The following is a 12284-nucleotide window of genomic DNA, read 5'->3' on the forward strand; positions in this document are numbered from 1 at the left end:
CAGCAACAAGGAGCCCAAGTGAGGCCAGGTTTCAGTTCTTGTTCACTGGGCCTGGAGCAACGGATCACTTACCTCAGGAAATCAAAGTCAATCGCGGAATATCTGGCCTGGAGGAGAGCCCAGAGGCCCCATGAAAAGTGTGAAACCTATGTAAAGAAAGAGGATTCATTGAGAAAATCAGGAAGCCAATGAGCATGAAAAAGAGCTGTCTTCCTGATGAAAAAAATCTGCTGTCAGGGGGGGTTACCCAGGCAAGTGTACCCACTCTGGAAAATATAGTTATCAGTATTGTCATGTTTGTGAGATGCACTCAACTGTACCCATCTCCCCCTGAACTTTTAAATAGTTGAATTATTTTTAATGTGTGAAATGTGAGATATGCAAAACCCAGTGGAATTCTCAGAAATTCCTGCAGCATTCTAGAATTTAACTAGAAAATGAGATGTGTTAAGTTTGTAGGATAAAATGTTGTGTGAAGTCTTATTTGCCTGATCCTGAGGTCTGAGGGGGTATTTCTAACTTGCTAGTGAAAGTAATATTGGTGTAATTCTGGATTCATATTGCATTTACACTTGTTTAATTATTTTAGCTAGTAAAATTAATAATTAAAGATATAACAAATGAGTGTAAGTCAAAGCTGCATATACTGTAGGAATTTTTTGGGAAGACAAAAAATATAATGGTTAAACTTCATTAAAGATCAAGTAGAGTATTCACATTGAAGTACAGGAATAATTTTGCTTTACAGGTATTTGTCCATTATGTTCACTGTAATACCATTACATTGCAGAACCTTCCTTGATTTTTTTTTAGTAAGTTGAAGTTACTTTTAAATGATAAAAACACGCTCGTACATTATTGTTGTTTTAAGCACAGCTTTTGTAAAAAAAAAGCCATTTAAAACCTGGAAAGCAAATAAAGCCGTGCCTCAGTGAGCAAAGTAATGTCTGTGTGGAGGGAAGAAGTGGATCATCCCCCCTGGTAGAAGACAATGGCACAAGAAAAAAGAGTAAGTGCGCTTGCAGTGTGACACTGTTGTTATAACATGCTACCTGTGTACCAGAGCTGCTCTTGATGAAACATCGTTGTTCTCCCGTTGTTAAACAGGATGTTGGAATAAGGTTCATTGTTATACTTTTAAACAATGCACCTTTGAAGACGGATGAGGCCATCTGAATGTGAACATGAGACAGGAATGTACAGGCCAGCTTACACTGCGGAGATCATTATGAAATTCCATTGGATACTGTAGCTGTTTGAGCTACTGTATCTCAGCTTTGAAAGGATATAGTACAGATTCTTGGACATAGCCTATCCCTCACTACGTAGTGGCTGTTACCTTGCCTTCATAGCAAGTTTTTATAGGCAAACCTGGAGTTGGAATAATATGAAAATACAGAATACTGTATGTGTACTTTATGTTTGATCTTTTGCTTCATGACTGCAGGGTATCTTATGAAACCTGAAATGGATCTCACAGTGAAACAGTAAAGCCTTTTTTATAGCCTACAGTGATCTGATTATGACCACATTCATTAAGGACTTCAGGTTGTTATTTTTTAACAGAAAGAAAAGATAAAAAATAGTATAATTTATGACTCCAAGTTAACTCAGATGATAAACATGGACTGTATATTCCAAACCTGAAGTGTAACCATTTAAAAATGAAGTTTCCAAGTCAAAATTTGTCCTTTTGTTTCCTTCTAAGCCAAACAGTGCCCTTTTTTCCTTTTGGGCAAAGTTGAAATCTAAATTTGTGAAGCTACCCCTTCTTCAAAACAGTATAAAAATGTATGTTTCATAATTTCAAAATTTAAAGAAGTGTGTACGTATTTTGTTATGTGGATTTAACTTCTAAAAAGATAAACTCAAATAGCCATCAGGTATATGCCACCTGTTTTAAGAGCTGACCTCTTAAGCTTCTTGCATCTCCTAAGCAGGAGGGTGCCACAGTAGATTTGTTTTTAATGCGCTCTGATTTTCAAAGCTCTTCTTTTTTTATCCTACTTCCTGCTGCCTGCTTGGACCTTCAGTACAGCAGCCCTGTATAGGAGAGCCAACACACAGCAAACTGTATTTGGGGAAAACCCCTGAAATTTTAAAATTCTAAACAATTAAATGACATCTGAGCAATGACAGCTACATTTTTCTTACTTATGAAGCATGTTGATAGTGATTTTATTTTTAATTTAAATTATTAACCATATACACAGTAAGGTCTTATGGTACAGTATTTTCAGGGGCACAGCAATAATGAAGTTGACCTCCTCAGAATCTTATGGCTCTCTCTTTATAACAACACTGTTTTAAGTTCAGCTATCCTATATGCAACACACTGCATTTTTAGGTGCCATTCACTTACAGTATGTTTAACTTCTCTTCCCAGCTGTTCTGTTGTTACCAGTAAGTACCTTAATTACTATTTTATTTTGTAAATAAATGGGTAGATATAAATATGTCTGTCTCCATTCTTGGCACCTTGTTACCCATGCCTTATTCCCCCCCGCAGATAGAGATGGAGTTCTGAATGACACCATCTTAAGCTAACAGTGAAAATGCTACTCTGACAGAAAGCAGTGACAATCGAGAAATTTAAAAGAAAGCCAGTGAGGGGAAACAAAAACAAAGCAGATTATTACTGTCGATCTTTAGGAACTGCACAGACAAGTATGACATCACAGAGCCACAGTCTCTGGCCTCCATTCTCTTTAGCCCTGTGTCCTTTGGCTAACTCACCCAAGACTTTAGATATGGAAGCAACAACTTCCTTAATGATTGTGGCAGCCATCAAACTTTTAGAAGACGCCACTAATGAGTTTCTTTTTTTATTGTGTCCTGTAACTGTTCATGATCTTGGGCAATGGTATATTTTAATCAGTATCTTATGCTTAAAATCTCCTCTGGGCACTGTAGCAAACATGTTTTAGTTCATTAGAATAAATGTTTAACCTTGCATTTTAAGCCTTTTATACAGTGAATCTTGATGATTGCACCTACTTTCATTAAAATCAGGTATCATTGTGATTATGACTATACAGTACTGCTGTTTACTCTGTGCTAGTACTGTTTATAGTTTATGTCATGTAAATACAGTGTATTACCCTTGTGGATTGAGCAGTATTGTTTTTTTATTATAGTCCACGTAGTTATCACAGAGGCCTCTCGAGAGATGGCCAATAGAATCGCTGAGAGTCGGCTCCGACTGACCGGATAACATCATCATCATCAGTTATCACAGAGCTAAAAGGAATGGCAAGTAACTGTACATCTGAAAAAAAAATGTTATGAGCTTATTGATATATTTGAACATACAATCTAATGAATTATGTATGAAAATGTACTGTAAGTAGTAAAAAATGCACTAATACGAATTTGTTTGTTTTGGCCACACAGACTTTTTGCCTGACTGCTCCATTGTAATAAGCTGCATTTAGTATTGTCAAAATTCAGTTTTTGTGCTTGTCTTAAATTGCAACATTTTTATGTGGAAAAGCACTGCCTTTAAATAAATATCTACTATTTAATGTTATTTGTATGTAGGAAGTTCACAGTGTCTAATAGACAAATGATGAGTCAGACTGGGATGTTTTAACTTACTTTTAATTTAAAGAAAGTAACTACAGTAGTTTAACTATTTGTGGTTTAAAATTGCACCATGGCATGCACATTTTCATGATAGAATTGCACTGGCTGAATTCTAGGCATTTTGTTTGATTGTTAGAGACGGCAGTTTAATTTACATAGTGATATAATAGCAGCTACTTGATGTGTTTTTGACAAATGACAATCCCCACCCACCCCTGCCTTTAGTGTCTCTGAGGTATAAATCTGAAAGATATTATTGACTTTCTTGCTCCTTTTTAGTGGAGGCTTTTTCTGGGTTTTGGCTGCAGCTGGGTTATTTCAAAAGAAAACACTTTATCATCATTTATTTGTAATTTAAAGACGCTGCCACACCACTTAGAAATTTCTCAGACAATTCAATGCATTGTGTTCTGGGTAATAAAAGCACTTTTGGAATGGACCAACATGACTTAGACTTCCAGAGAAAGAAAATTGTTCTTCAAACCACATGAAAACTTGGCAGGTGACCATAGTTTCTCTTGCAACGAATCCAAATCACTTTACATCAAGTCTCCAAAAGTATAGACAGTGGAATGACTTCAAACGATGTATAGACTATATAGCAATAAATTTCAGAATAATAATTTGATTGCCAGTGTTGTGTTGGTAGTGGTATATATCACTTAGAAAACATTTTATGATTTCTCATTTACCACAGTCCTGTGTATTCCTTTAAACCTCTTAAAGTAGAAAAAGAGTATTCTTAATAAATCCCTTAAAGATACCAGAATATGTTATCTTTTTGTTTTTATGCGGACTGTTAAGTTTTTTAGTGTAACTTCTGTTTTTCGATACTTTTGTCTCTCCTTTGCACATTATGTATTTGTAGTGTAGAGTTTGTAATATTTACTATGAAAGTTACTGTATTTTTAAAAAAGGATACAAGGTTCTAGTTCACTGTTTCTGAAGTGTAGTACTCAGTATTCACACTGTGGCCCGGATCCTAACTGATACTGGTAAGGAGGGATGGGTTACTTCGAAAACTGTCAAAAATCTATAGTTTTACAAATAACATTTTGTACATTTTAGAAATTGTGAATAATATCAGAGACTGATTGACCTTACTTGTCCGTGGATACTGTAAAAGCATATAAATATTGAAACATATTAAACATTCCATATTTTTAAAAATCTTTTCCATCTTATTTTAGATCAATCATTTCAGTGTTCTTGAATTTATGGTGTGATAGCAAATCTATTTAATGGTAGATACAAAAGTTCAGAACATTTTCACTTATGTATTATACATACCTTATTGAATTGTAATATACTGTATGAGTTGACTTAAGATGATAGCATTCTTTGTGTTTTGTGTAAATTATGAAATAAGATTTTTAATTAAAATATCATTTTAAATTACTAAAAACCTCTTTCTTTCCAAGTGTGGCATTTCTTGTTTATTGAAATATGTACAGTGGGAGCTTTTTTTTCCGATTTGTTAGATCATGGAGTGCTGAAACACTGATGTCAGAGAAGTTTTGTCCAAAACAGTGTGTAATACCCTGCTCTATAAATGTCCCGAAAGATTGCTTTAAATTTAGTGTAAAACTGTAAACCTAGACATTTCAGAAGAAAAATGTATGTGTTGTTGGCTGGGAATTTATGTTTGGTACATTGGCAATTTCAGAATTAGCTGCTGAATGTCTTTGTAGACACTGAAAGGTAAGAAGTTATAATTTGAAACTCCGCTGCACTGCTGTCCAAAAATAACATGGCCTGTGTGTACAACCAGTGGCATTGTAATCGGACAACAACTAGCTCTGTGTTTTCCCCAAACCAAAAGAATGGAAATAAAATCCTGTGAGCTGGCCAGAAAAAATACAGCCATATCAAAATACAGTACTAAATACTAATAACGTTTCATACCCAAGAACATTACGTATCTACAGTAGGAGGCATGTAAATGATTTTTTATTTTTCTTCAGATTTTTCTTCATTTTCAATCATGAATATACTGTATGTATGTGATAAGCTTGACTATTTCTTTGAAGTGCAAACATTGTGCCAGTGGTGTCATGGGTTGGTATTAAGTTATATTTTGCATGTTGTATTTCAGGTTGAGCTGAAAAAGATGAATTTCACGACTATTCATGACTATCCATGTATCTTTAAGGGAGGTACTGTATTTGCAACTCCTGTACTCTTTCATAAGATCGATCATGGATTATTCTGTTATCAATAATTTCAGATAAATTAAAAAAAGTTTTTGAATGAAAGTGAAAGCACATTGCAAGTCAAAAGCAGAATGCGTATTTGAAATACAAAAATATTGTAAAATGTCTTAAAGCATACTTGAATAGCCTTAAAATTGTGATGTATGCTGTAATATGTTATTAACTTGTTAATAGAGCTAATATTTAAGCCTCAATTTTTAGAGTAGTACTGTAGGCAATTTAACTCTTTATTATTAGACTTCTGCACATTGTTGTAAGTGGCTGGATTGTTTATGACGACAGTATATCATTAAAGATTGTTGATCTATTTAAATACTCCCTTGTGTAGTAAAATACAGAAAATAACAAATTATGAATCATTTTGTTAACCGTTTATGACATATACAGTAAATGTGTGGTGTAAACTACCTTAAAATGCTGTAGATGTTATGTTATGAAAATGAGCAATTTACTCAAAACCTAGAGCTTGTTGTTAATCGGGCTTGTAATTTAACAAACTTTGTCACATTGATCATAGTCTTCAAAAACAAGACCACAACAACTCAACGTAAAGTCAAATTAGCAACTAATATGACAGTTTGGAATAAGTAATCCATTTAAATTTAAATGTAATTAACTGATTATGAGGTGTTGTTCATCATTAACAGACTTTGTTCCTCTCTACATAAAGACAAAAAGAAATTTTAGTTCTGCATAAAGAAAAAAAAATGTGACTGAAAATAGTACAATAATGCTAAATGTCCTTAGTACAGGTGTGTATATACTGTACAGTACAAAGGTGCACACTGCAATGTTTTTTTAAATCTAATGGCATGTGTGCTGTTGCTGGTTTGTGGAATGTGTATTTCCTTACTAAGCCATATTCAAAAATGAAACCAAAAAGTTGCTCAAGCAGATGGTATCCATATTTAGAGAGCTCTCCCAAAGGCACCGAAGACCCCACAGTCACAGCATTGAACTGATGCCTGACAAATAGTGTTTATCTGTTTCACCCATTTTGGTATATTAGGGAGCAAAGCGAAAACACTTGGTCAATTATGGTCTTTATCAGCAGTTACATAAAAGAAAACATTGTATGAGCCACTAGTACTTAGTTAAAATTACACTTTTGCAACTATGACTAAAAATACAATTCTTGAAAGGCTCAAAATCATATTTATTGTTATTATTTTCTAACGGAATTAAAAGGTACCGAAACACTCACTCCTGTGCTTTGGAGAGTCATGGAAGCTGTACACTAAGGTTCTGATCCCTAATAAGGAACGCAATTGTAATTTGTTTTAATTACAAAACTGAAAAAAACACACTTTAATGCAAGGCACCACCTGCTTTTAAAAGGGGGATGGGGTGGGGGGGGGGGATGGAATTTAGTAAAATCGCACAAAAAAGGCATTGTTGCCCTGTGCCGCACAGCTGTGCCAGCCTACAGCTATAGAACATTCCGTGGTGTCACATAATACTCTGTCAGTTTCCTGTTCAAAGTGCCAACCCAGAAAGAATGACTGTGCTGGGGGAGGAGGCAGCCGGGCTTGGACAGAGCTCACTGCTGGAAACTTTTGCCTGTCTTTTAATTATTCATTATTCACCCAGAATGGAGTTATATCCCATTGCTAACTTAGGAAATGAGGGCATTTTCCTATTAAGTGGACACTGATTTCCTAGAAACATGATAACTGTTTAAATCAATTGTCTCTGCTGCAAATTCAGTGCATTATCTTCAATATACAGTATGTTAGTTAACCAGGAGCAGAAAAGTAATTTTCCTCCTGTATCTTGTGGCCAGCTGTATCAGACTGTACTGTACATAACACCTCCGGTGTTCTTTTTGTTTATTATTATGTAATAATATTGTGAGAATGGGTGCCAGTAAAATAACTCACCTGTACTCAGTATGGGATTTTAATATAAAACATTCTCTTAGAACGGATGGCTGCCAATTGAGATTTGAGATATCCGACATGGATGGGAAAATAAAAGTTACCTTGGGGATTTAACACCTCTGCAGAGAAAACGGGCAAAATTAAAATGTTTTTCAATTTGTCAGCTGAGTTTGAAATATCTACGGTGCCCAAATGCATTATCACAGTGCTGAGGGTCATGACATCCAAACCTTATCCCACAAGTGTACACAGCAAGGCAGAACTACACCCGGGATGGAGGTGTAGATAAACACTCACATACGGATAATTTAGATACAAATCAGCCTGGCCAGACTGTCTTTGGAAGATGGGAGGAAAGCAGAGTCCATGTGACAGTGAGGAGAACGTACAACCTCTATACTAGTTCAGGTGGGGAGCTGCGTCAGCATGCGTAGGCTGCAAAGGAACAAGTAATAGGTTTATTCCCTGCTGAAAAAAAGAAGAAAGAGAACACAACGTTTCGGCCATGGAGCCTTCTTCAGGTGTCAACCTCTATACTATACATTTTCCCTTCGATTCCAGGACCCAAGAGCTGTGAGGAAACAGCACTAACCTCTATACTGTACCACACAAATATTTTTTAAGTTTTTTTCCCCAAAATGTATAGCTGAGAGATTTATTACTCAGCCTAACTGAAGAACCCAGTTGACTCGGAGGAAAGGGCCATCTGAAATGAGTGAGGAGGCTTTATTCCAGCGCTTCCTGTTTTTCAAGAAAGGTAGACCTCAGAGAAGCTCCTAGATTTCTTTTTTAATTCCCAACTTCCTGAGAGGTGCTCTGGTATGTGTATGTGTGCTATGCATTCACATGTTTTTCTTTTCAAATTGCTAGTATTATAAACAGAATAATAAATTGCTCTCAGTAATTTTCAAGCAGCAAAAAGAACAGTACTGTTTTCGCATTTTTGGCAAAGAAGCTAATGAAGTGCTTTGTGGGTTTTTTGTTAAGTAAACATGCGGTTTACATAAAAGTTACAGTATTTTGTGATGAAGAACAGCATACCTGTGTGAAAACCCAAGGAGTACCAATCCTCATAAACTAAAAGGCAGTGTAAATTCAGTCAGCTCTTCTTGATTATACTGTGTAGTACATATGACATTTTTTCCCAATAAATGGGTTCCATGAATTGGAATAATTAAATACTCATGACTTTTCTGTTGAGGACCGTTCAAGCTTTCTTTTATGCCTCCATTTTACACAGTGTTCGCAGAAAATATTTTTGCAATAAAATTTGAACCTGAAGCTTTTACAGTGTCCGCAGGCAAATAAACTTTATTTCGTCTTTTGACATTCTTTCTCTTTTTATAAACCCATACTAGCCCATTTTAAAGGAGGTTGCTGATGAGAAATGTAATGTTCCAGAGACAACAGAAAAGCCAAGAGTTAACTTTGACTCTTCTCATTCTTGTGGAACAGTACATGGCATTCATTTTACTTGCTCAATGCATATAAAAAAAGATTCTAACAATACCTTCTGCTTGTCTGCTCTATCACTGTGTTTCTGACAAGAAGGTGAAAGACCATTTTGCTATGATAAGTCAGTCTGTTAATGTCTTACAATGGTTTGTTCCATTATATTTAACATTTTGCCTTGACTCTATTTCTTTGTATGAAATGTTACAGTTGTGATGAGCCCATAAAATTGAAGTTTTTTAATTAACCTGTAGCTCAACAGGTTAAGGTTCTGATCTGCAGTTTCAGAGAAGAATTACATTTATTGCTGTGCTTAACTGGCATTTCTGTGTGCATTATTCTTAAGCATACACTGATTATCACAAAGCCTATTATCCTTGGTAATGGTCTGGTCAGCCCATAGATTCAGGGCACAGGGTGAGGCTCCAAACTGAACAGGACTGTAGCCACATTCTTAACCATTGCGCAAAAAAACCCCAACTAATATTTAGCTGGAATACATTTGGAGATTTGCTTGATAACTAAAACCAAAACTGATCAGCTGCATTGCAATGAGTTAAATATCTGGAAGGGGTTTTTAATATTTGGTCTTAAAAACATGTTTTCTGTTGTATATTAATTTAACTTCATAGCAGGATATTTCTCCTTTATCTGTCATGTTATCTGCAATTAATACTTTGTGTATTTGAACATACGAGCCTTGAAAACAGCCAATGTTGGTGGCACTGAGGGATAAAACAGACATTAGATGGGTTTTCGCATGGGGACTATTAATTTTTAATATCTAATTAAACTATATTTTTTCACCATCTCAGATTTTTGGTGGGCTATTTTCCTTATGAAAATGACATACACCCTCATATTGTGAAAAGTTGTATCAAGCAGCTGTATTCAATTATTCATTTGGTACATTTTATATTTACATCACCTTGTAATGATTTTCTTCTGAAAGTTTTGAAGTTCTATGGGCCTTACTAAATAGTAAAAGAATCTCTGCTTTATCTTTATAAACTGCCTGCTTTAAATATTTCCCTTCAAAAATGATGTAGGTGAAGTCTAAACTGAAGAGAAAACATTGTTGACCTCAGGAAAAAATACAGAATTCATTTAACACCAAAGTTCATTGTTGCCCTGTCAGCACTTTAATTTCAGCTGGAAAAGTCATAAAATATCACAAACTTGCACCTGTTCTTTATTAAGAGAGTAAACTTTCCAAGTCCCAATGTGAGATAGAGTAGTGAGAGCTATTTATCTTGAGAATAGATGTTCTGAAGAAAAACTCCGCTTGTGAATGTGGAAATGCGCCAAGCTCTAAGTAAATCTTACAATAACAAATCAATTATAGATGAGAAAAACAGAATGTTTCTGTAAAATTTCATTGATGTATTTAGACTAGAATCTGATTGCTGTTTATATTAATAAACACAAATATCCACCTTGTAAATGTACTGTCGCAAGGAACTGTAGATTTAATTACTTTGTTGTTTCAAGCAGCAGGATATTGAACTAAAGACACAAAATACACATGATAGAATTCTTCTCAGGTCTGTTTTCCAATTCTGTTTTACAACTAATTGTATTATTTAGCTGATTAAAAAAAAACTAGAACAGAGATAATTCAAAAACAAACATTAAAACTTGCTATCTTTAATATGTGTTAACAGATACCTTAATGAGGTAGATGAAGAAAGATCGTATACAGTAGGTATATAAGTATATTATGAAGTGTATTGAGTATATGATATTCAAGAGGGCCGAACATGACAAAAATTAAAACACTTCATCTTTTTTTACTTTTTGCTGTCTTCAACAATACTTTCACTTAACAGTGGTTTCCCTTCCATCTTCGTCAGTGTGCTATGGTAATTACAGAAGAATGCACCCCAGCAACATTACTGCAGTGAACATTTGAAAATTTGATTCCGCTTGGCACAATACCAACACTCTGCATGTACGCAAACCTGACATTAATGAGCTATAAGAGATTACATGATTTAGAAGAGAAGCACTCGGTGCTACAAAATCAAATAATAGATCTCTAGGCTATAATTAAGAGAATTGGGATTCGACAATGAAGTCATAATAATGTAATTTAGCTGTAAGTAACGCAGCCACAGAGTCACATTAAGAGGTGCGATCACATCTTTTCAGCAGAGTTCCTTGGTTAAGAGTTGTCACTGCTCAGTTAAGTCATCTTAAGAGCAACCTGTTGTCACCTAAGACGATCGCCTGACAGCCTTGTGCTGCTGTAACACCATGGCATTGTGCCACCAGTGCCACGGGCCTGTTCAACACTGCACACTTCACCTTTCCTAATTGCACACCTGAGATGTATTAGTCAGCCTAATAGAATTACAGTCATTGTGTAACAGCTCATTTGGGTAACAAAATAAATATAACCTAACACAGCATGGCATTGATAACTACATATTCATTAGGAACAACGAAGAGGTTTCAACTGTATGAAAAAAGTGAAAAATTACCATATAACAGTTCCCTAAGAAGCACCATGCATAGCTAAGTGGATTTTTTTTTTCATTTTCATTAACCCAGTTCCTTGAATTGATACATTCTACCTTGATTTTACACTCATAACCAGCACTTAGCGTTTACATGATCCTGTAAAATTTGATTTGACTGAGCTAGAAATGAGGAAAACCTTGGAAAAAAATTCAGATGGAATCTGTTTTATCGCATTGCTTAACGAATACATGCATCATAATATATTAATATATTATAAATATAAATATTATAAATTAGGTACTGTAATCATTTACTGGAAAATGCTAAAAAATAGTGCAATGAAAAAACTGAACAGAATTATTTGTTATGAGTTTCTTATCTGTTTTACAGTAAATTGCTGTTTCATTACAAAATTTACCATAATATCTATACGTAAAAAAAAAAACATTTGTATAATTTAAGCAGCTTTAAAAAGATGACTCTGTGTTGCCCTTTCTAGTCATAAACGATATTAAGTATTCTGATACTTGCCATTGCATAAAACATCAAGTCATAACTGAATTTTAAAGCACTGAACAAGTTTGGTTATTTCGAAGCATTAATTGCAATTAACCAGCAAAATCGACCCTGTTCTTGTTTTGTCTTGTATTCCTGTGCTATCTGCAACATGGCAGTTAGTTGAAACAACCAG

The 12284-nt window shown here is 34.9% G+C and overlaps 1 protein-coding gene and 1 long non-coding RNA gene across 5 annotated transcripts in view; one reads left to right on the forward strand and one right to left on the reverse strand.

Moving 5' to 3' along the window:
* LOC148645545 (uncharacterized) overlaps positions 1-12284 on the forward strand; it is a 245042-nt gene that overhangs the window by 30557 nt on the left and 202201 nt on the right. The gene's annotated exons all lie outside the window — the stretch shown is intronic.
* LOC148645546 (ethanolamine kinase 1) overlaps positions 1-12284 on the reverse strand; it is a 64087-nt gene that overhangs the window by 6040 nt on the left and 45763 nt on the right. For all 3 annotated transcript variants that reach the window (XM_088610918.1, XM_088610917.1, XM_088610919.1), the window contains exon 7: positions 73-146. In XM_088610918.1, the coding sequence (XP_088467044.1) occupies positions 73-146 (74 nt within the window). The remainder of the gene's footprint in view (positions 1-72; positions 147-12284) is intronic.

The sequence above is a fragment of the Lepisosteus platostomus genome, chromosome 18 (genome assembly GCF_059453375.1).
Source record: "Lepisosteus platostomus isolate fLepPlt1 chromosome 18, fLepPlt1.hap1, whole genome shotgun sequence".
Lineage (NCBI taxonomy): Eukaryota > Metazoa > Chordata > Actinopteri > Semionotiformes > Lepisosteidae > Lepisosteus > Lepisosteus platostomus.